The sequence below is a fragment of the Myodes glareolus genome, chromosome 18, assembly GCF_982192425.1.
Source record: "Myodes glareolus chromosome 18, mMyoGla1.1, whole genome shotgun sequence".
NCBI classification, from domain to species: Eukaryota; Metazoa; Chordata; class Mammalia; order Rodentia; family Cricetidae; genus Myodes; species Myodes glareolus.
Window position 1 is genome coordinate 65,490,815 of NC_142043.1, and position 25,262 is coordinate 65,516,076.

The window sequence follows — 25,262 nt, forward strand, 5'->3', positions numbered from 1 at the left end:
TGCCTCTGCCTCCCGAGTGCTGGGATTAAAGGCTTAAAGGCTTGTGTCACCACCGCCCGGCTTTTAAATGAGGGATGCATCAGGTTCTCATGGAATCACTGCTTGTTCGCAACACCCAGGGCGAGAGCTGGAAACACCTCTGAACCGAGCTGAATGAAAGAACTCCCAAACAAGGAAAGCGGTGAGCCCCCAGAATGGAAACAGAGTATCGACAGCTCACCAGGTCGGCCAGTCTATGAGCTGCCAGTGTTTACCTGGGAGACTATCTGGGAGCCCGCAGCAAAGGAAGGCAAACACACTGAAGCCCAGCTGAGCAACTGGCGGGTTTAATAATTTATTTCTGAGAAATGACATCTTGTTTTCACAAAGGTAAACCAGACTCAAGATACAAGCCGCCTTCAGAGCAGCCATTCATTAAGCCCGACTGTCCGAGATGATGTCAGCAGGGGGGCATGAGGTATCAAAACAAACAGATTAAAAAAAAAAAAAAAAACCAACAGAACTCGATTCCTTTAACGTGTAGTGAGGCACTCAGTGTGGAGTCCCGGTCCTGGCAGAGTCCCAGCGGCACGGCAGCATGAGGAGGGCCAGCACAGCGCAAGGCCAGTGATAGAGGCTTCTTAACTCAGCACACAGCTCCCAGATGGGCTCCAGAGCAGTCTAAGGGAATCCTCTAGACCACTTCAAGATGCCAGCCCCCTAGAGTCTCTCACATGTCCTTGGAGCATGACCTTCATGACAGTCTTTTTGCTTTGGAGAGAAAGACAGATCCATGAATTAGGAGCCTGTGTTTCATCCCCCACATCCCCCTTCCACCTTTGCTACCTTTGCTTTGTCTCAGAAACCACCAGAATAAAGGGAGAAAGTAAGCCAGGCTTGAAGCTTGGTCCTGGGGGGAGCTGTGCTGTGGGCTAATGGCCTTGCCCAGCAGCCTCCAGCAGCAAGAGGATCCCACTCGGGACAGTAAGCGAGTCTTCACCAGCAAGACTCCTCCCCAGCTCTAGATCACATGAGGTATATATTTAAATGTGAGGTGGACAGGCACTCAGGGTCAGCCCAGGACCCCTACTTGAACACAGCCTGGTTCACTAAGACACAACTAGCTGTGCACCTGGGTATGACGGACAGCGCTAGGGAAAGCTGTCCTTATCCTGGGTGTTACAGACAGCGTGGTTTCTGGTGACAAGGCAAAGACAGCTCACTACAGAGTGAGACGAACAGTCACAGAACACCTTTAAACCTCCCAGCAGAAGGCTGCTTCACAAGGACCATAGACTTGGTAAGAAGTCAGAGGCACTAGGACCCACAGGGTCACTACTTCATGCAGTCCAATTAACCCCAGAGCTGGCCACCTCTCTTCAAGAGTTCCTGTGAAGCCTCTGCCGCTTCTCTGTATGGGCGCACGCAGGGGAGCTCCACTGTGGCCCTTCCTCAGCGATCCACCTGGTTCTCTGATACAGTCTCTCATTATGCCCTAAGGCCCACTGAGGAAGCTCCCAGCCAGCCCCAAGAACGCGCATGTCCCCACTACCAACACTGGGATTTTAGATGCCACCAGACGCAGCTTTTTATTTTTTTCAAGGCAGGGTTTCTCTGTATAGCTTTGGAACCTGTCCTGGAACTAGCTCTTGTACACCAGCTGGCCTCGAACTCACAGAGATCCACCTGCCTCTGCCTCCCAAGTTCTGGGATTAAAGGCATGAGCCTCCACTGCCCCAGCAGACCCAGCTTTTTAAGTAGTTCAGGAATCAAACTCAGGTAGACCCTGCGCTCGCAAGCACTTTACCAACAGCCACCTCCCTGCCTGTCTCACACCTCAAACTGCACTCTGACTGATTAATTAATGCTGAAAAGGAAAACAGAGGAAACGCTTTTAATGACAAGGAAAAGAACGCAGACAGAGGAGAACAGGGCGAGCAGTGACGGTAACACTGCTTCCGGTAACGACCACGCATTGCTATCCCGCGACAGCCGCCTCTCCAGACCCAGATCCTTGCTATCTTGTGATAATTACCTCTCCAGACTCAGATCCTGAATTCTTTTTTAAAAGTCCCCAAGCACTAAGGATTAAACGAGCTTTCAAATGGCACCCAAACATTTGAAGAGAGCTGGCATTTTAATTTAGAGTTCTCTCTAGCCCCCACACTGCAGCCCAGCAGAGCTGCTGGTGGCTCTGACACATCTTTCCCTAACTCAAGACTCAGATCCTTCGGTCTGTCTAGAGAAAACCCCAGAGCTGCACTTGCTGTGAACACTGCAGACAGTGGAACTGCCTGCCAGAAGCACTGTTCACGGTGTGTGCAACACGGAGCTGTTTCCTGTGCAGTCACTACCAGAGGCTCAGGCCAGCCCAGTCAGCCTCTGAGGAGAACGGGGGAGCAACTGGGGTGTTCACTATACACAAGCACCTTACAGTAGAGGAGACAGGTGAACTTGGGACTTGGGCCCTTCTAACATCAGCTAGGAGTGGCCTGAAAAGAAGAACACGGGCACACACTAGGCAAACTAAACTCTCATGGGTCCCCACCCTGACAGCGGGCACGTGCCAGCTCAAAGGTCCCGATGGAATCTGGCTCCAGGCCATTGCTCCTCTCAGACAGGGAAGCAAGATGACACAAGCTTCTTGCCCCCAGCAGACCCCGGAAGTCTTGCTGTTCTACAGGTTGCGGGCCATGTCCTCTGATTGGAAAATGAGCATCCAGGAAGCCATGAAGCTTGGCCCAAACATCACTTCCCTTACAGGATCCTCTACACAGTCCTTTGTGTGAAGCCGCCAGCACCCTCGCCTTTCTGTTCCACCGCAGACAAGTGGGTACTGGAACACTCAGGAGATGGCTACGGCTCTCCACCCCAGCGCCCATGGAACGCTCCTATGGAGCAAGGGGAAATGGAGAGCAATGGGGTTCTGCCAGCCATCAAGGACAGAGGTAAAATTTGTGGGGACTCTACACTGGGCACAAAGTACTCGAGCACGTATCAGGGAAGAGACAAAGAAACCCTTCCTTCCGAGCTTCAGAACTTTCCTGGACAGCAACTGGCTAAGCCGTGCTTCCTGCTCAGCATCCACACTGCCTGCCCAGTTTCACACCACGGCCGCCCATGAATCAGCCACAGATTCCTGTCCCTACTTGATACCCACAGTAGCACTAGGAGAGAACTAAACTACAAACAGAACACCCAATTCTTGTTACCAGCATTTGCCCTTGTAGGCTGTCCAGCATCTCTAGACTTAGGAGCACAACCAAGTCACACGCACTGTGGCCAGGTGGTAGTTATGGACAACCGCTCCTGGTTAATTTTCAATTCTCAGAAGGCAGTGACGGAATATGGCAGGCATATTCACTCTGCCTCCTACCCAGTAGCCTCCTTGTTTGTTCTGAGAGTCCTCTGCAGCAGCACCACCAAGAGAAGTGGCCCTCTGCAGGCTTTAACATGCAAGCCCCAAGTGGGACAAGGTCACTTAAATCAGTGGTTCTCAACGTGTGGGTCACGACCCCAAAAGACTATTGGAAAATACAGATATTTACATTATGATTCATAACAGTAGCAAAGCTGCAGTTACGAAGTAGCATTGAGAATAACTTTATCATGGGGGTCACCACAGAAGAACTGCATTACAGGTCATAGCAATAAGAAGGCGGAGAACCAGTGATGTAAATGAACATCCCTTCCCCAGTCCAAAGTCCCCAGACTCGGAGACAGGACAGACGTGTGCACGTAGAACAGGGCCTTGCACACACCAGGAAAGCACTGTTGCTGCCCCAGTTGTAAGCCACGCCTCTTACAAGCAGGGCTTGTGTACTCTCTGAGTCCTGAATCGGACTTACACACATCTTATTTATAGCCTGTCAGCTCAAGTGGCAGAACCAAGCTGTCTCAGCAACAGCACCGTCTGGTGTCCACATGGCAAACCATCTGCGCTTTCCAGTCACAGCTTTCTTCACTGCCCTCCGAGGACCAGGGCAGTCGCAGGACTCTTAGATGCTCAAACTCCAGAGGCGAATCCTAACTGAGTCCTTCCCGCTGTGGTTCTCTGAACTCCCTTTACACTCCAATTTCTCCTGCCTGGCCTTAATGCAAAAATCGCTTACCAAACTATCCCTCAAGTTCTCCCCTAAAAATTCCTGATGCAGTTCAGAAGTAATGAAGCCCCCTGTTGAGGAGCAGTTCTCAAAACTCACTTACCTTTCCGTTCCCTAAGGAGGAGACTTCGCCGCTCTTTCACTTCTGAGCCCAGATTGTCCACCATCTTATCAATGCAATTGTCCAGAACCAGGGAGTGGGTTTGGGACTCAATGTCTTTTCGACAAATGGGGCACTCTGCTTTCCGTTTCATCCACTCACTGATACAGAAGGAGCAGAAACTGTGGGCGCAGTTCAGGGTGACAGCCTACAACGTGAAAGGGACACACGATTGACACCTGCCACTCATACTTTCTCACAGCTGGACCAGGGACAAATCTCCAAGGCTAAAAAGAAAGTCCACTAGTCCCATCTTACAAAGATGCTCTGAGGTGCTGGGCGGTGATGGTGCACGCCTGCCTTTAATCCCAGCACTTGGGAGGCAGAGGCAGGCGATCTCTACGAGTTCACTGCCAGCCTGGTTTATAGAGCGAGTTCCAGGACAGCCAGAACTGTTACATAGAGAAACCCTGTCTCAAAAAACAAACAAAAATACGTTCACTCCCTACCCATTTCTACTGTCCTGTTTTCTACTAACTTCCACAGTCCTGAGCAACGCTGAGAATTTCCACAGCAAAGAACCATCAGACAAGAAACTGCAGAAACCAATGACCTATAGTAGGAAACCGATCCTCCCGAGACATTCCTCGGAAGGCGAACACACGCAACCTCCTAGAGCCTGCCTCAAACAGGAACCCCTCTGGACACACATTCTCCTTTCCAGGACTCTAAAAGCCACTGTTTGACAGCATCGCCTTAACACTTTTAGGACAAAATGAACTGGTTACAAATGTTAGAAACTGGGGCTGGAGAGGTGGCTCAGCAGTCAACAGCGCTGGATGCTCTCCTTGAGGGCCTGAGTTCACTTCCCAGCACCCACACAGCAGCTCACAACTGCCTGTAACTCCAGTTCCAGAGGCTCTGACACCCTCATAGCAGGAAAAACACCAATGTATATAAAATAATAATAATAAAGATTAAATTTTTATTTTTTGGTTTTTCAAGACAGGGTTTCTCTGCATAACAGCCCTAGCTGTCCTGGAACTCACTTTGTAGACCCTGGGGCCTTGAACTCACTGAGATCCGCCTGCCTCTGCCTAATGATTAAAAGTGTGCGCCACCATCGCCTAGCCTCATAAAGATCAAATTTAAAAAGTAGTTAAAAAAAAAAACCCAAATGTTAGAAATGAATGAAAACTAAGAGAGTGGGTGACAAAGCAGCAAGCAGCAGCTTGGAGGAGAGGGGGAGCTCTACTTCTCAAAAGGACCCTCAAGACCCTGAATACCCATAGCAACCACACATAATGGCATTCAATGCCTCTTCAAAAAGGCACGCTACAAGCCCACGCTGAGCACTGCGCCCGTCCAGAGTTAAGAAAGGACAGCATCAGTGGGCAGCTTTACTTCAATACTTCAAAACTCTAGGGCTGTGTGGCCCTGACAGGCCTGCACTGCAGTTATAATGGTGACCCAAGAGGAACAAGAGCACGGTGAAGACTGCATGACATAATGAGAAGTGGCTACCTTCAGATGTCACCGGGAAATCAAACAGCTCTAGGTTTCTGAACCAAGCTCTCTCCGAGAGGTTCCCCGCAGCAGAAGCAGCCTGGAAGGCTGGGCCCCACGCGGGGCCGGGGCGCCACTCATACCCACCTCGATGAAGTACTCTGAGCAGATGATGCACTGGAGCTCGTTCTCCAGAACGTCGTTCACGTGGCTCAGAACCTCCTCCTTCTGGGCCTGCACCTTCTCCTTTTCTTCCTGCAAAGACACAAAGCCACCCAGTCACCTAGGGAAACGAACCAGAATACAGGACAGGACGGAAGCAAGGTTAGTTGCACGGAGCAGGATCCAGTGTGACTGCCTTCGGAGATGAGGGGGCAAGAATGAAACTGTGGGTCACCAAGAGCGGTATTCTTACCGCCGAATGATAGCTCAGCCTTCCTCTCCTCATTCCCGCTGAAAACTAGCCTGCAGCGTGACGACAGCAGGAAGGGGGAAGCCCTTAGGTGGCTAGAGGGACGGCCGGACAGGACAAGTGGTCTAGGACAAAGCCTGCAGCAGCTGGCCCTGTTCCTGTCCCATGTGAAGAGCCGGTACCATCTGTGAACCAAAAGCACAGTCCTTGCCCGACTCCACGCCAGCCAGCACCTCCTTGCTAGGATCGGAACCTGAGTCCTCCGGAAAGCAACAAGCGTCCTTAACCATTGAGCACCTCGTCAGCCAACTCGGAGGACTTTAAGCCCCGGGTTTTAAAATACGTGGTAAAGCAAAGTGACAGCAAGTGAGATTGGAAACGGGAGGAGCAAGAGACTGCGCAGAGGTGGGGCTGGAGAGGGCTCAATGGTGAACACACTGGCTGCTCCTCCAGAGGACCCACAGGGAAGTTTACAACTGTCTATAACTCCAGTTCCAGGGGATCCAGCACCCTCTTCTGGTCTCTTCAGGTGCACACATATGTGGTGCAAAGACATGCAGGCAAATTACTTGTATATATAAAATAATAATAATAAATCGTTTAAGAGAAAATAAGTTTAAGGTCATTTTTGGCCTTTTCGGTTAGTTTTAGTTTGAGGACAGCCTGCACTATGAGACCAACCCCCATAGATAGATAGATAGATAGATAGATAGATAGATAGATAGATAGATAGATAGATGACAGATAGATAGACAGACAGACAGACAGACAGACAGACAGATAGGTAGATGGATGGGCTTAAAGAGGCTGCAGCTCAGGACAGAGCCGCCCAGAAAGCCTAGCGCCTGGTCCATCCCTAGCACCCACCACTACCACCACCACCACCACCACCAAATAAAGGTTCTGATTTAAACAAAAGACAGGGACACCAAATCTTCCCTTTTTCCTCAGCTCTGGTTCTGAACCTGGGGTAGCGGAGGATACAGTCTGCCTTACACGCTCATTTCTGACTAGAAACTGACCTGGGGACTGGTCTGCTCAGCTTGGCCTTTATGCCATTTAAAAACACATACAAAATCTGAACTTGTACAGAGATTGAAACATCAAATGATTACTCATAAATACATATTTTAGGATTACACAAGCTTAAAAAAACTTGACAATATTCAAAAATTGGATTATTTCATTACTTAAACACCTGGATTTCTGCTTACTATGCAGAAGAAGTCAGCTCTGACAAGCCCGGGCTTGCATTTCTGGGTTGTAACTGTCTGGGAGGGGTCAGGAAGCAGCATGGCCTCACAGCTCCTCCAGTTCTCACACTCAGGTCTCTTCACTCACTCTTATTATGGTCTGGCCCTGGTAGGCATTTGTTTGTAATTTATAATTTAAAAGTACTGCTGGGAGGTGGTGGCGCAGGCCTTTAATCCTCACGTTTAGGAGGCAGATCTCTCTGAGTTCAAGGCCAGCCTGGTCTACAGAGTGAGTTTTGTGGCAACCAGAGTGTCATGAAGACAACGGTCTTGAAAAAAAACTAAACAACAACAAAAAGAGTTCTATGGATTTGATGGGGAAGACACATCCTAAAAGAGAGCCCCACAGAGGGCAGGATACAGGTGCAGGCCTCCTCCCAGCACATAGCTTCTGCACACGGAAGGAAGCAGGTGCTGCCGTATGGACGGAGAACTTCACAGGTCCTCTCCCCAGGTAAGGAACAGCCCTCGGGACGCCCAGCTGCCTGTGCCAATGACAAGCTGCCCTCGTCTGCCCAGTACCTTGGTCTGCTCCAATTCTTTGTTCTTGGCTTGAATGATTTTCTCAAAGTCCTTCTTGCTGCGGTTTAGCTCCTCCATTAGAGCCCGATGCTGCAGAAACAGCAGGCAAGCCGTCAGGACAAGCAGGATGACACCCTCTCGTAGGCCACACACCTGTACGTCCTCCCTCTGCCAGTGACTTTGCTTTGGGGACCAGTGAAGACAACTTCAAAAACAGCGTGCTTTCCTTCAGGACGGATGGGTCAGGATGGGGGCGGGGAGGACAGCAAGTGTGTCAGTCCTTTGTAACTAACCTGGACAAGGTCTGGCATGCCCAGGGCCAACAGCGGACACCTGTGACTAACTTCTTACACCAAATGTCAACAGGTTCTGCAGCTATGAAATGTAATTTCGGGTTGGGATGTGACCCAGTCATAGAGTACATGAAGTGCATGAAGGCCTAGGCTTGACACCGAGCAAGCCAAGGAGAGGACACAGGAGGATACGAGGAAGGAAAGAGGGAGAGAGGAGAAGAGGGAGAAAGAAAGCTGAGTCCCTCCATGCATAAGTACAGCGTATACTTAAGACTCTCACCTTGAATACTCTTTAAAAGAAGGTAGAATAGAGGTGTCTCTCTGCACAAAATTTCAAGAAACAATCTCAGGGCTGAAGAGGCAGCTAGCATTTACTTAAAAGCAGCATGCTGCTAAATATGTGGGCCCGAGTTTGGTTCCCAGCACCCACGGGCAGCTCACAATCTCCCGTAGCTCTAGCTTCAGGAGACTGGATGCCCACGTTCTCCAAGGGCACTGAACTCATGCCACACCTCCACATACAAACACATATTTAAAAAAAAAAATCAAAACAAATCTTTTTTAAGAAGTTGAAGAAAGAAACAAATGTGTGTGGTTCCCTAAAAGCCACAGTCTACATCTTAACCACTAATTACATCTATGTTCCAGAACTATCTCATCTATAAAACGGGAAAACAGGTGACCCTACCACCAGAGTTGGTATTCAGAAAAGGGTTTTAAAGCCTGTGAGAATGTAAGTCCCTACCGGTCTGGAAAGGAGAACGTCTTCAGGGGACAGAACACGCCAGCTGAGGGTGGCGTGTCCCTCAAGCACCTGTCAGATTGGCCAGCTACCTCATGACACATGTGCTCTGTGTTAGAGCAGGAGAGGTGCTGGGGCCACAGGGAGCTCTGTGACTGACACCGACCTTCTGCGGGGCAAAACCTGACTCTTCTAGCTGGTTTCAGACATCTAAACGCTAGTTTAAAACCTCTCCAGCGGGCTGGGGAGACGGCTCAGTGCAAGCCTGATGACCGAGTGATTCCTGAACTCACATAGAGGAGGGACCAACTCCTTCACACACACTGCCACATGAGTGTGCAAACACACAATTTTTTTTTAAATGAGATTTATTTCTAAAGATCTGTTTTTATTTTTATTTAGTGTGTTTGTATGAGTTTAAGTCACACATGTAGGGTACCGTGGGAGGCCAAAAGAGACCTCCAGTCTCTGGAGCTAGAGTTACAAGGGGTCGAGAGGTCTCTAATGTGTGTGCTGGCGACCAAACTCAGGTCATGTCTCCAGCGCCACAGGTGAGTGCTTAAACCCTCACACACTAAGCAAAAACCACAAACAAAATTTAAATACTCAAATGGGAACAATGCCTGCCCTTTCACCCTATACAATAGATAAGCTCAAAAAATAAAATTCCAAAGATATAATTTTCACCTAATTATTTCCAAAGCTATTTGTGCACCTCTATTTTATGGCAAGTTGTTGTGCACAAGGAAACCAAGGCAGCCTCTTCTCACTGACTGCTAGCAGCACAAGGCTGAGGCACAGGTCTGCAATAGCAGATACGAAGATGACCCCTGAGCAAGTTCGTATGCAACGCTGCTGCTTGCCGCGCCCGAGGAGGGCTAACCAACTTATTAACCTTTTAACTAAACTTGCACCAAACTACTGACCATAATCAAAGCTCAAAGACAAAGCAAGGGTTTTACTTGTTATTTGTTTTTGAGATAGGGTCTTGCTATGTAGACCAGGCTGGCCTTGAATTCAGAGATTTACCTGGGCAGCTCCTGCTGGATGAAGACCTACATTTCCATGCTGAGATCTGGTGCATCTGTGAGGCTGCAAATCTCCAGCCTGCTGGTGTGAGCATCTGCCACCTGCTCTGTTTGCAGACTGGAGGCCTCAGAGCAGTGAGCTCAGAGGCAGAGGCAGCTAGTGGCCATGTGATGCCTGGCTGTTCCCCACTCACCAACCACCACAGCCTCTGGAAGCGGGGGAGTAGGTTACCTCCTGCAGAGCCTGGATCAGCTGCTGCTTCAGGTGCTCTTCTCCTGGCTCTTTCTCCAAACCCTGAAAAGACAAAACAAAATGGAAGGTCTCCCTGCAGTCAAGCGGGAAAGAGAACAAAATCCTGCAACAATCAGGTGTGACAGCATGGGGCAGGGAACAGGTGGAAAACCCCGTTTTACGGCAAGTTGTTTCAGCAAAGGGCTTGAACAGTGTTACTTGCTCAACCACTGGATCCCTCGGACTGTCAGCTGCAAGCCACCAGCTGAGTGGCTCTGCCAACAACAGGGTGACAGACTGAGCTTCTTCTATTATCTACTGCCATGATACCCAAATGGCTAAAACTGAGAAATGAGCCACAAATACAACCCCCGCCCAGGCCAGCATCCACAGCGTTTCCACGGTTTGTCCCTCCACAGTGACCACCCTCCACAGGCCACTTTCTGCCCTTGCCTGAGCCTCTGTTGTCTTTCCTATACCAGCCATTCGAACTACCCCTCATCTGTGGCGGCTTCTCCCATACAGCCTCTGTGAGTCTGCTGCCTTAGGAATTACCTACAGGGTGGGCATTTTGAATCATTCATAATTTAAAGCATCACCCTGAAAATTATTCTTCCAACATGTTTATGGGCAGCATATCTCGTCGCAACAAGATGAAGAACTCAGTGATTACAAACAACATTTACCATTTTAAGGCCAAGCAGAATCCTAAAGACAGCGTCAGGCGATGATGTGCTCCAAACACCAAGCATGGAGCAGGGGCAACAGCTTCTGGGGTGAGGGAGATGAGGCTAACCCAAAGAACTGAACATGCTTCTTGAAGTCATGCAAACATGACCCGAAGAAGTTGCTAACCTAGCCTCTTCTGTCTTTAACCTTCTGCCCCAGAGAAAAGCCTTTACAGCTGCATCTTTAGTGCACAGCACGGCGCTAAACATGTCCCAGTTGCGATGGTTTCTGAAGACGCTATCCCTCAGAGAACTCCGCTCAGTGAAGGTATGACACGCTGAGCAGCAGACTCCCACCCTCTGGTGACTGACAGTTGTCTGGGCTGGACAGGGGAAGCAGAAGTATGCCCACCCACCATGTATGTCCTGAAGGCACCTGCTTAATCCACAGCTTTTGCTAATCCGACCAGCTCAAGGAGACAGCAGAGATCAGAATGAACCTATAAATTCTTCAGAAACGAGCCAACACTACTACAGGCTGCTCCTTGCCCTGAGAGGCTCAAGCAAGATAAAAACACCTTTCACTTAAGCTGTGACAGTCCTTCCTGATTGCAAGCCAACCACAGGGAAGTCTTGACATTCCCCATCACCTGGACAGCGGGGTGGGAACGACAGGGGCCCTGCCATACGGGAACTGACATGTTAAGCAGGAACAGGATCAGCTCCAGCCAAAAGCTTTATGTGCAAGCCTGTCATCTAAGTAAACCATTTGGAGATGAGACCATACTCGGTCCCACCTCTGTACCACTCAAGACACTTTTATCTTCTAGTAAAGGATGGTGGCTTATCGCTCAGCCAGTTGTGTGCCTTTCCATGGAGAAACAAAACCACCCACCCCCGGTGGCTAGAGCTGACCTCACAGCTGTCACGTACAGGACAGGTAGCGAGATGATCTGCATTTGCTCTGGGCTCTGACTTGGTTTTGTCTACACAGAGAGCGAAGAAAGGAGTCCTAAGGTACCCTGATCTTTATCCAGCTTCTACCTAAATTTATTTTGGATCTGAAACACCTCAGTTTTTGATTAGAAATCAGTTATCTCCCAGCTGGCTGTTGTGTTACTTTGCTCATCTTGGTCCCTGACTGGCTCCTGCTCTCATCAGTGTGGAAATCTTAATCTTTCCAAAGCTTCATCTTGGTTTTCTGCTCCCCTTCTGTCTCCAAGGCTTAGCATCTGGTGTCTGCTTCAAAGACAACTCTAGCCAGAAATTCTCAAAATGCCTGCCCAGCTGAAGGCACCTCTGCCTGCTATCGTGGTACATTATTTGATTTTAATGAATAAATCTGGCCTGAAGACCAGAGGCAAAACTAAAGCCACTAGAGGTCAGGTAATGATGACACACACCTTAAATCCCAGGATTTGGGAGACAGAGTCAGATGGATCTCTGTGAGTTCGAAGCCACCCTGGGCTACACAAGATCAATGTGGAAAGAAATTCAGGTGGTGGCGGCTCCTAGTCTTAGGGAGTCACACGCCTTTAATCCCAACACTAGCGGGAATATAAAATGGAGAGGCTCTGGTTGCTTAGCCTGTGGCCGCCCAGCCTTGGTAGAGGTTAAGACTTCCTAGTGGCCTGGCTGCTTTGCTTTTCTGGTTTACTCGTGCTACAGCCTGCTAGCTGAGGTACCTGGAGGTGATGCTCCTCCTCCTGGAAAGTCTTCTCCAGCTGCGCCACGCGCGCCTGCTGCTGCTCCTGCTCTGCACACAGCTGAGACTGTAAGTCTTGCAGCTCCTTCTCCATCCTGACGATCTTCTTGGAGCTCCCCTTTCGGGTCTGCCTCTTCACATTCAGGACGGCTATCTGTTTCTCGTGCATCTGGGTTTTCAGCCTCAGAATCCTGGACATGGTCACCTTAAACAGCTCTAAGCTGCTCTGAGATGCCGAAGGGCTGGAGGCCTTCTGCTTCTTTGGATAAAGTTCTATGACCTTTGAGAGAGTAGGGCAAGCATGAGTCCCGGTGGTCTTGTCACTTGCCCCAAGAGAAGTCAACTTAGGACACAAACATCCCAAGGGCTGACTTGCTGCTTCACCTTTTCCGCTTACGGTCACTGGCTCAACAGTTTTACAAGAGACTGCAGGTGCTTTGCATTTGAGAGGTGAAGGGCCTTCAGCTGCAGGACTCTCTAATCCATCCAAACTGAATTTCCTTTTAGTTCTCAAGTCTTCATTCTTTCCCCCTGTCTGGGCATTCTTCGGGGCGAGGCAGGGAGACAGCGTCCCCCAGTCCTCTTCAATGACTTCGTATTCATACTCTGCGCTCCCCTTATTGTCCAGCGGCACTCCAAGCTGGATGTGGTCTCCCTTTTGGATGCAATAAACCTGTAATGGCGCCAGCCGCTCCCTGTTCAGCCAAACACCATTCAGACTCTAGGGAAAATGAAAGAAAAACAAAATAAGCTCATGCTTTTCCTCCTCTTAATGGAATTTCTCTCTTGCTGCTATGAAGCCTTCTGCCTTTTCAGAAGGGAAACCCTGGAGAACAAATGGAAACGAAAGGTTCATAAACCACCATCCTTGGAAAGAGCCCTGCGCGTGCGGTGCTCTGGCTCTCTGCCTATATTTCACATTCATGCCTCCACAGAGAACCGCCTGTGTAACGGGCAAGAATCACCTTACTCCAAACACGCAAGGCACTAAAGAACACTGAAACTCAATCACTCCTATTGACCTAAACTCCAGGCAATGATTCCAGAGTGGAAAGAATGCAAATCACAAGGCAGGAGTCACCCATACTCTGCACGTGGGCCCTCCACACACTGAACAAGCACAGCACTGTTCAGTATACAAAACCAATACTTTGTACTGGGGGAGTCAAACTGTAGGTGGGACCTGGCCTGAGTAACACCAGCAGCAGCTGTCTGCACGTGTTACAGTGTAGCAAACAGACTTGGAGATTTGCACTTGAGCTCAGCCCAGATTCAACACCTTAGGCTCAGTAGTTACATGCCTTTAGCAATCCTATTCACTTCTGTGTCTCAGCCTTGTCTATAAAATGGGGAAGTCTTGCATCTATCCTGTAGTGACATTTTATTTGTTCTTTTTTTTTTGTGACATTTTATTTGTGATCTAACAAATAAAGCTTGCCTGAAGATCAGAACCCAGAGCTAAGTCACTGGTTAGCATAGAGGCAAGGCACTGGTGGCACATACCTTTAATCCCAGCACTTGGGAGACAGAGGCAGGTTTCTGTGAGTTCAAGGGTCATACTGGGCTACACAAGATTGAATCTGTCTAAAAGAGAAACAGCTCACACAAAGGTGATCCCAGCACTTGGGATCCCATGCCTTTAATCCCAGCACTAGGGAGGTGGAGACAGGAGTGATATGGCTGGGCAGAGAGAGGAATATAAGGTGGAGGAGATAGGAGCTCAGTGCAGTATGAGAATTCATAGAGACGGATGCAGTCTGAGGTTTTGTAGAGACTGGATTGCCCCTTTGGCCTGAGCATTGGTAGAAGAAAGAACTCTCTAGCGGTTGGCTGTTTTGCTTCTTAGATCCTTCAGCATTAACCCTGGTATCTGTCTCTGGGTTTTAATTATGAAAACCAATTAGAATTTGTGTTACACTATCCCACACTGTAAAATGCATAGCACAACACTTAAATATCATGTCTTTGCCTCCTAGCTTGTTTTAATGAAATTTATGTTGTTAAGAGCATGGACAGGGAAGGAGATGGAGCTCTGGGGTAAAAGCCCATGAGGACCTGGTTCAATCCCCACACTGAAGATGAAAAAGAATATTGGATCGGATAGCGTGGGTTTGCAGTATGTCTCTAGCACCTACAGTCGAGCAACACTGGGCAGGCTTGCTTGCTTGTGGGGTTACTGTGTCTGTAAAGATGACAATCTTCCTGATAATCCCTGTGTGAGTTTAGTATGTGTAATGTACTCAGAACAGCACCAGGCACAATTGACAGGCCACTTCACTTCTGGGCTTAACATCTTCCCAGGTAAAAGACACCAAGGACAAAACAGACACAAGCGGTTTTAGCAGCTATTTGGGGAAGGACAACGCAAGGACATAACTGCGTATGGACTCTTGAGGCTCAGCCGTAAAGGGTGCCATGTGGAGAGGGGACAGCTAACGGGAGAGGACAAGTCCTGAGATCAGTTTCAGAGCTAACCAGACACTGCCAGGACACTAACTCTGGGAGAGGGGCCAGAGTTCTGAACTGAAACTAGAGTGGCATTTACACTGTGTTTTTAGTTTAGCAATCTGAGAAAAGTATTGATCAATATTCTAAATGTTTTTAGCAAAGCACAATACGCAAATGTAAATGGATAAATCATAAACGTACAACCAGATGAATAACCACAAAGAGAACACCTCAGTGCTGGTTATGACATGGCTTTAAAAAGCACATCACAGCATCCAAGAAACCGATCCCTCCTTTCCCCATCCGGGGACTAGTACCCTGCTGACGTAATTATCCACCCGGTTCTAAGTATCATTTCAATGGCATCATATGGAACATACTCTCGTGTCTAGCTTTCCTGCTGTTGGGTGTGCACACGGTGTATGAGGCCAGAGGCAGCACCGTGTTCCCAACAGATGTTCTGCACCATACTGGATGTGTGTACTCGGCCTGTATGTACATCTGTGTGTCGTGTGTACTCCTGGTACCTGTGAAGGTCAGAGGAAACATCAAACCTCTTAGGACCAGAGCTGAGAACAGTGTGAGCCACCACCCACATGCTGGAAACTGGACCTGGGTCCTCTGCAAGAGCAGTAAGTGTTCTTAACCGACCTTATTGTTACTTTGTTTATGGTCTCACTGTGTAGTTCTGGCTGGCCTGAAACTTGGTTTGTAGATCAGGCTGGGCTGGAATTCAGAAATCTGCCTGTTTCTGCCTCTTCAATGATAGAATTAAAAGTATGCACCACCACACCTGGCCTCCTCATTTTTTAAAAAAGATTTATTGTTTTAAATTATTTGGGTGCATTTGAGTGGCAAGTGCCCAGAGAGGCCAGAGGACCCCTATGGCTGGAGTTACAGGTGGCTGTGAAGAGCTGAGGTCTGAGGCGGGTGCTGGGAACTGATCTCAGGTCCCCTCCAAGACCAAGGTCTCTTACTTCTTGGAACTCAGCAATCAGGCTGCCCGGGCAGTGAGCTCGAGGAACTCCACTTCTCCCCACCTCCCCAGCCCTACAGTTACAAGACACCCACCGCCACACACAGCTTTTCACATGGGGATTTGAAGTCGGGTCCTCACGCCTGCCTGGCAATCTCCCAAGTCCCTGCTTCATTTCTTTGGGACAGTCTGGCTACATAGCCCAGGTACAGGCATATATCAGCATGCCCAGCCACTTGCCGTGGCGCCTTCTCACTCAGTATTATGTTTGTAAGACGTCCCCATGTTCGATACAGTAGTGTTTACTGTGGAACTCATCCTTTGTACATCCTACTGTGGGTGGATGTTACAAATGTCTCCTAGAGACAGCAATTGCGCTCTGAGCTGCTTATATCAGATGTTCAATTGAACGAGTTACGTATTTTCAAAGTCCTTGTGCCAAGCCACCTTCCCTCTAAAAGAGAAAGACAGCTGTACTTGTTCCTATCTTTGCCAGAGTATTCCCTTGTGGTTTTGATTTGCATTTCCCTAATCACTGAGTTCGAACAACTTCTCGTGTTACTCTTTCTGTGATGCACCTGTCTTTTTAAAAAGCCGATCGGGAGCTCTGTACATACACGAGCATACTTCACCGTTATGTGCACAGCAAACACTTCTACTCCGGGCTTGTCTTTTTCTTAGTGATATATTTTGAAGAATAGAAACCCTTAACTTTATTATATTATCATTAATTTTTGTTGTTGTTGTTGGTGGTTTTGTTTGTTTTTTGAGACAGGATTTTACTGTAGCTATCGAGTCTGTCCTGGAACTAGCTCTTGTAGATCAGACTGGCCTCAAACCCACAGAGATTCACTTGCCTCTGCCTTCCAATGCTGGGATTAAACACGTCCATCAAATATTTTTAGGCCCCCACTCCTCTGATGTGAGACGGGTTTCATAGCTGCTGTTCTGGGATCCCCTGTGTCTGCCTGCCAACATGTTGTAGGAACACAGTGATCACAGATACCGGACAGTTCGTATGGCTTTACACGGGTCCTGGGGAGCCAAACAAGTCTACCTGCTTGTGTGGCAAGTGCTTTACCTACATCAGAAATTTATGCACCACCACCTGGCAGAATTCTTAAAAGGTATGCCGGAGCTGGAGGATGGCTCAGGGGTTAAGAGCACTGGCTGTTCTGGCTGAGGACCCAGGCTCAATCCCCAGCACCTGTAAGGAGGTTCACAACTGCTCACACTCCAGTTCCAGAGAATCTGATTCCCTCTGGCTTTCCCCAGGCACACAAGGACAGAGTACCTGTACACAGAGACCAAAACCCAAGTGTGCCAGATGAGGGCTAGAGCGGCAAACAGAAGCCAGGGCCACTCTGGTTGTTGTGTTCCTAGCAGGCCTGAAGGGGAATCACTCCAAGCAGTGAGACTCAGCCACAAAAAACACGTTTCTAAGACTTGAGATGCCAGAGTCTACGGTACAAAGGAGAAATCACCAAAGAGCAGATGTGTTTGAGGCTAGCTTGCATTACATAACAACATCCCCACCTTAAAAAGGAAGCCCCCTATTCCATGGTCTGTTTCCACTATGTTCCAGGAGTTTGCATGTTTGCACGTGAGGTGCTAACTGCTGGGCTCCATACTTCCCGCTAGACTGATCAATTGCTTCCTAGTTGCTGGACTCTGTACACTTCCCGCTAGACTGATCAATTTACAGTTTGTTTAAAGGGAGTTGAAGGGACGGCTCACCAGAGCACTTGCACCTTTTCCAGAGAACCCTAACGCAATTCCCAGCACCCACATGGGGCACCTCACCATTGCCTGCAACTTCAGCTCTGGAGAACCCAAACCTCTCTTCTGGCCTCAAGCACCTGAGCACAAATGTGCATACACTACACACAGACACACATACATGTAAGTAATACAATAATAAAATAAATCTAAAGAAATATTTAGGGCTGGAGAGATGGCTCAGAGGTTAAGAGAACTGGCTGCTGTTCCAGAGGTGCTGAGTTCAATTCCCAGCAACCACATGGTGACACACACCCATCTATAATGAGATGTGGTGTCCAGAACACTATATACACAATAAATAAATTTAAAAAAAAAAAAGAAATATTTAAAGCAGAAAAACACATTATCCAAAATCAAATGTTTCTGAGAATACCAACAGTTAAGCAAGGTTTTTTTTTCTTGCTTTATTTATTTTTATGAGCATTAGTGTTTCGCCTACATGAATGCCTGTGTGAGGGTGTCAGATCCCCTGGAACTTGAGTTATAAACAGTTATGAGCTGCCGTGTGAGTACTGGGAATTGAACCTGGGTCCCTTGCAAGGGGCCTGTTTCCGCAGAACTATGGTTTACTGTCTGGAAGAGGAGCCACAGCTCCACTCCAGACGCTCCCTTCGAGGTAGCACTCACTCGGGCCATTAGCCATCACCGTGCACAATCTAACTTCCTGCAGCACACAGAAGTGCTGCGCCTTCGAAAGAGAACAGGTGGGCGTGGCTAGTTTTTAATATTTTACGAGAACAACTATCAGAGGTTAAGAAAAGGAAATCTGAGATTATAGAAATGTGCCACCTTTAAACCCAGCACTGGGGATTTAGAGGCAGGCGGATCTCCACGAATTCAAGGCCAGCCTGGTTTACAGAGCAAGTTCTAGAACATTCAGAGCCACAAAGAGAAACCCCTGTCTCAGAAATCCAAATAAGTAAAGAAAAGGAAAAATTGAAATAGCTCAGAGGGCTAGAGAGATGGCTCAGGGTCAAGAGCATCACACATCCTGTTCAGCTCCCAGCACCCACTGAGTGGCTCACAGCAGCCAGTAACTCAGGGCCACAAGGACCCGGCTAGCTTCTGCTGGCTCCTGCACTAACGTTCAAACACACGCACGCACGCACAGCACATGGGAGTAAAACTCAGCCGGGCAGTGGTGACAAACACCTTTAACCCCAGCACTAGGGAGGCAGAGGTAGGTGGATCTCTGTGAGTTTGAGGTCAGCCTGATCTACAGAGTGAGTTCCAGGACACTCATGGCTACATAGAGAAACTCTGTCTCGAAAAACCAAACAAAATCCATAAAACTCAATAGGAATCATTAGGCTCACGTGAGCTCCTGTACCTCGTTGTCCATAATTGTCCACTGTCCCTTGGGATTCTGTTTCAAAACACAGTGGTTCCGAGAGATCATCAGGGGGCAGACCTTGGATATCAGCTGGTAGGTAACACCAAATCCACGTCCTATCGTCACCTGAAAGACAGGGGTAATGTAAGAGACACAGTCGGTCACTCCCCTAGAAGGGAGGTTCTTTGCAATCTTACCGATCAGCAGCACACGTGGGTCCTGACCAGTTCATCTGCTGCTGTGCCGCCCCTCAGCTGCCACAGGGAGCCACCACAGAGGAAAAGGCAAGAAGCTGTGCTAAGAGAATCCTGAACCATGGAGAGCTGGAGAGAAGGCTCGGTGGCTGAGAGCACTGGATGCTCTTCCAGAAGACCAGGGCTTGTTTTCCCAACAGCCACATGGAGGCTCATAACCATCCATAACCCCAGCTGCAGGAGATCTGCAGCAGTCTCTGGTATAATATTACCGCTTGCCCCCACAACCAGGCACCAGACATACATGTAGTCAGAACAATCATACCCATAAAAATAATAATAAAAAAGAGTTACTATGAACTCTCAGGCTAGTACAACCCTGAATCAGTAAGACAAGGATGATGTGGGACAATGCTCTTGTACACTGTAAAGATTTGTCACTTGTAATGGTTTTAATAACACAGATTGGCCGCCAGTAGCCAGGCAGGAAGTACAGGCAGGGCAACTAGACTAGGAGACTTCTGGGAAGAGGAAAGGCAAAGAGGCAGTCACCAGCTAGATGCAGAGGAAGCAAGATGAGAATGCCTCACCGAGAAAAGTTAACGAGCCACGTGGCTAAACACAGACAAGAATTTAAGTTGTCAGAGCTAGCTAATAATAATCCTGAGCTAACAGGCCAAACAGTTTATAGTTAATATAAGCCTCTGTGTGTTTCTGTGGGACTGAACGGCAAGCTCCTGCCTAGAGTTTCTTCCCTCACATCCTCATCAATTCATCTTCAACACTGCCGTTAAATACACACGGACTTTTACATGTCCAACTTGGCATCCTTTTCTCTGCAATTCTTCCAGCTGGCCCTGGTTCTGCCCTAGGTTCATCAGGGAATCTCCCATCTCCTTCCTCACACAGCGAAGTACCTGGGCCTGTAGCCCCAGCCATTGTCCTGAACTCCCACAGCCTGCCTGAGTTTGTCATCTCAACCCATCTATGAGAGAACTCCTGGTTTAGTGTTACAGACGTTATTTAAGAAAAACAAATTTAACTTCTTCTACAAAGTCAAGTGATGTATGGTTTTCCCAGTTCTAGGTATGGCTGCTGATAGGCAGCACCAGCCTTCCCAGCGCTCCAGCATACTGCCATGGCGTCCTAGGCCTGAGAAATGACTACATTCTCCATCCTCCCCTCCCGCAAGATTACCAAGCTGTCTCTTTCTCTACCTGACTAGCTGGCAACTGTGGATTCAAAGGCAGGACCTGACACTGTTTCTGTTCATCCTCACTATTAGTTCAGCCAAGCACACTGCCTTCTTAAAACTTAACTCTTATCTGCCGTCAGATAGACATACACCATGTTCCTTTAGCTTAGTTTCCATGAACCTGATATGGCAGTTGATGTTGTACCTTCGGCCAAGACATAAAGAAAATAAAATAGGGTCTGGAGAGATGGCTCAGAGGATAAGAGCACTGGCTGATCTTCCAGCTGTCCTGAGTTCAATTCCCAGCAACCACATGGTGGCTCACAACCATCTACTACGAGATCTTGTGCCCTCTTCTGGCCTGCAGGCAAAACACAATATACATAATAAATAAATACTTAAAAAGAAAGAAAAGAAAGTGGGGATCAGAGAGAAGCTCAGAAGAGCTCCTAACTCCAGATCCAGCGCCCTCTTCTGGCCCCTGCAGGAACCCATCACACCCTGCAAATCCTAGTAGATAGTCTTCCAACCAAGTTCCTTGAGACCCAGGTCCCCACTGATCCACAAGGACAGCTTGAGCTTCTGTAGAAGACAGAAACAAAGCTCAGGTTCCCGTCTATCACACTTCTGGTAGACCTGTCTAATTATAAACGGCACGTGAGGGAAAGCAGCAGCGTTCTTCTGGGATTCAGGTCTTAGTTCCCGGACTCTTCTCTGACCTGGGCCCACACGGGAGTAGAGAACTCCCTGGAGCTGTCCTGACCTCTGCGCATACACCACAGCATGACAACCACAGTCACACACACATACACCAACGTTTTAAAGTGGAGAATGTCCAGCTAAGGACAAGCGTGGTGATGGTCATTTAGGGGTCATCTACCATCCATATTCACTGACAATGTCCAGATTCAGTGGCCGTCTTAGAGAAGTATTGCATGTTCCACCCGAGGGGAAACAGCTGGGCTGCCATCAGGGAAAGCAGGACCGAAGACCAGAAGGACACCTTGTCCTCAAACTGTCCCTGACTTAGTATCCAGAGAAAGAAAATGCTCTTGGTCATCCTTCACTGTCCAGTCCTGGAATTCACAATGGTTTCATTTCAGCGCCACTGATCACTAGGAACTCCCACGGGCACCTGCACCATTACAAACATGGAGCACACAGACATTGATACGGATGATGATCCCTTGTTCCCGCTCTCCCCTGCAAGGCTCTGTGCTGTGGGACAATGGTCTATACCCTGTCACTTGTATTTTAAATAAATGCTGACTGGTCAGTAGCCAGGAAGGAAGTAGAGGTAAGGCAACTTCTGGGAAGAGTCAATTTTACAGTCGTCACCCAGACACAGAACAAGATGTGATTGCCTCACTGAAAAAGGTACCAAGCCACGTGGCTAACACAGACAAGTATTATGGGCTAATATAAGTTGTAAGAGTTAGTAAGAAGCCTGAGCTACTAGGCCAATCAGTTTATAACTAATGTAGACCTCTGAGTGTTTCTTTGGGACTGAACGACTGCAGGACCGGGCGGGAAAGAAACCTCAGACAACAGCTCTGTTTCTGAAATAATCAGTACGTACTCTAACCATTCCAACCCACAGATTCATGAAAACCAAACACAAGAGAACAACAAGCAAGCAAAAGACACAGCTTTTCTTTGCAGGACTGAAGTAGCTCGCCTGCAACAAGCCTCTGCTAGTTTGTGCTTACGCCCACATCTCTAGACTGGTTTACAAAGTTTAAAGACACCCACTCAGACAGATAACCTACCAAAGGACTCCCTTCGATACAACTGAGGATCCAGCCATGTTTTATGATTTTATCTGCGAAAACTGAAACTGAGGTAACTGGAAAGGTGGGGAACTAACCCACCTCAGCTGCTGGCCGCCAGCACACCTCCTGAGACCTCGCATAGACCCGCAAACCCACATGCACTATCCACCTGAGAACCATCACAGAAGACCTCAACCTGACCTCTGTACAAACCCTTCCTACACTCGGCAGGCCACGCTCCAAATGCTGCCTCCAACCTGACTTTGGCATCACCAGGCGGGCTTCTCTGACACACAGCCACCCCCCATCGGGAGTCACTCCTGACACGGCCTTCAGCATTCTCTTTGTTTGTTAGGGTCCCTCTCCGCTTCGAGGTGATTCCACATAAATCTACGGAACACTACAGAACATCTCGAGGAGAGTGCTGTAGACCAAAAGAACCTTAAATGTAAAAAATAAGTGGCTCTCTAATGACTGCTAATTTAAAGCCTGGCCTGCTCTGGAATAATGCTTAACAAGCCACACCTTGGCCAACCCAGAAAGATGTTCACGGACTCCTTCACTGTATAAATCTTCTTTTCCTGGTTCAAACCATAAACTCCAAGAGCAGAAACTGCATTTGAGAATATACAGCTTCTTAAAAACAACAACAAAAAACCAAAACTGCCAAGACAATGAGTTTAGCTTACATGATGTCTTAGCTGGGGTTACTACTGTTGCGATGACACATGACCAACAGAAAGCAACTTGGGGAGGAAAGGAAGGAGGTCAGGACAGGAGCTCAAACAGGGCAGGCACCTGGAGGCAGGAACTGATGCAGAGGCCATGGAGGGTGCTGATTACTGGCTTGCTCAGCCTGCTTTCTTAAAGAACCCAGGACCACCAGCCCAGGGATGGCACCACCCACAGTGGACTGGGGCCTCCCCTTCAATCACTAAAAGATCAGCCGGTTCTTATGGAGGCATTTTCTCAATTAAGACTCCCTTCTTCACATAACTCTAGTGTGTGTGTCAAGTTGACCTAAGACCTCAGTCAGCACACAGGACAACCAACACTCAGTACTGCACACTTTCCAAAGCCCATAGGGCTCTGAATAACAAGCTCAGACCTGACCCAGTTTTCCTTCCAGAGCTGACCACCATTAGCTTTTCGGGTACCAATCTCGCACCTCCCTTCCGTTCATGACTGTGCCTCCCCTTTTTGTGTTTTAGTTTTGCATTAATGGAACTAAAGACACTGTTCAGCTGGCAGAGAGCTTGCCTTCCAAGTATGAGGTTCAATCCCCAGCACCAGCCCTACAAGCCTGCATTATCAAACACTGTAAGCAGTTTCTGGAGAGAATTGCTGACTGTCCCTGATCCACACTTCGAGGGTACAACCGTGGTCCACCCCAACGCGCTAATTTTCCTCGGAGGAAATAGAAGACTTTATTTTTAGACTCATGTTGGAGGATTTCAGGCAAGTCACCCTTAAAAACTCGCGATCACACTCAAAATCAACTCCAGAGAGTACACGTCCTCCGCAACCAACCGAGCAGGTTCGCCATTGTCCGGGTCAGTGGGGACGCCTTTGCCTCAGTTTCCCTGTCTGAGTTGAGTCACCGCAACGCTCCGGGAGACTCTAACGGAGACCGTGTCTACTCTCGGCTCACTGGAGGGTCCCGTGTCCGTTACGGCAGCTCTGGCACGGGCTCGCTCCCGCACCCAGCAACCCGGGCCTCTCAAGCCACGGCCTCGTCTGGCCTCGCGGCGCGGTCCCGCCAGTCCCTAAGGCGGCTCGATCCCGGCTGCCACCTCGGTGCCTCCTCGCAAGCCGGATTCCCGCGGCGGGGCGCCGCTCCTCAGCCTCCCCGCTCCCGCAGCCCCTCCCCCCGCCCGCGCCGGGCCGCTCACCCTCACCTCACTCGCAGCCTCCAGCTGCAACCACTCGCGGTCCATCCCCAGCCGCCGCAAGCACCAGCTCCGGCCGGCCGCGAGCTGCCCCGAGCCCAAAGGGTCGGGCTCGCCCATAGCCCGCTCGGCACTGGGGCAACGCTCAGCAACCAGCCAAACTCCAGTCCGGGGTCCAGCCGCCTTCCCGTTTCCTGGCCCGCACCATAACTAAACAACAGACAGAAGCAATCGCCCAGGGAGCCGAGTCGATGGGAACGCGAGCCCGCCTCAGGGCTGGGAAGGAGGGCAGTGCGCGTGCGCCGCGGAAGGAGGGGTGGGCGTGGGCGGGAAGGGCGGAGGTGCGGACCGGGAGGGCGGGCCTAACGCAACTTTGCGGAGGGAGGTCGGTGATCGAAAGTTGCAGGCCAGCTATGGCTACCCCGCCAGACTTTGTCTCTAAAATCTAAAGCCTTACAAAGTAAAGAATAGGGCTTGGAGGATGGCTCAGCAAGTAAAGTCGCCCGCTGCCAAGCCTGGCGACCAGAGTTCCATCCTCAGGCTTCACCTGTGTGGTGGCTGGAGAAATCCGACCCTTCAGATTGGCCTCTGACCTCCACTTGCGCCCCATGGCGGGTTTATGTGTACACACAAATACTTAAATAAAAAAACTATAATAAATATAAAAATAAGAAACACTACCGCTTTCTTCGGGTTCGTGAGTCTAACGTCACTATCTCCCACAGCCAAATACCTTCCCCTCCTTGCTCTCCAAAGTTACCACCCCAGGTCTAGCAGCTACGGACGGGAACCTCTTATTTCCATCTCACCCCTTTATTAATTTGTCAGGGTATGGTGGAAGTAGAAACAGAAAGATGAAGAGTTCCAGGCCATCCTGGGCTACACAGTGAGTTCAAGGCCAGCCTGGGATAGGAGACCCTATCTACAAAACAAACAAATAAAAAATGCTTTATAACTACTTCTTATTTAAAACTATGGCCTACTTTGGGTTTGGGGTGGGAGGTGCTGAAGACTGAACCCAGAGTCAAGAGAATGACAAGGGTGTACCCTGTAGCTGAATTATACTTCCACCCTCCACCCATTACAGCCCACCCACTTTTGAGGAACTTTTTAAAACACTGCTCTTTTTA

At 49.0% G+C, this 25,262-nt stretch overlaps 1 protein-coding gene across 1 annotated transcript; it reads right to left on the reverse strand.

Moving 5' to 3' along the window:
* Window positions 1-310: 310 nt before the first annotated feature.
* Window positions 311-24,408, reverse strand: Rnf8 (ring finger protein 8). The gene is made up of 8 exons (XM_048451267.3): window positions 24,142-24,408; window positions 19,080-19,208; window positions 12,524-13,264; window positions 10,171-10,233; window positions 7,876-7,965; window positions 5,836-5,943; window positions 4,186-4,390; window positions 311-750 (listed from the first exon to the last, which is right to left on the reverse strand). Exons 1-8 carry the CDS (start codon window positions 24,250-24,252, stop codon window positions 734-736), a joined length of 1,464 nt encoding a protein of 487 aa, XP_048307224.3. The 5' UTR covers window positions 24,253-24,408; the 3' UTR covers window positions 311-733.
* Between the last annotated feature and the right edge of the window lie 854 nt (window positions 24,409-25,262).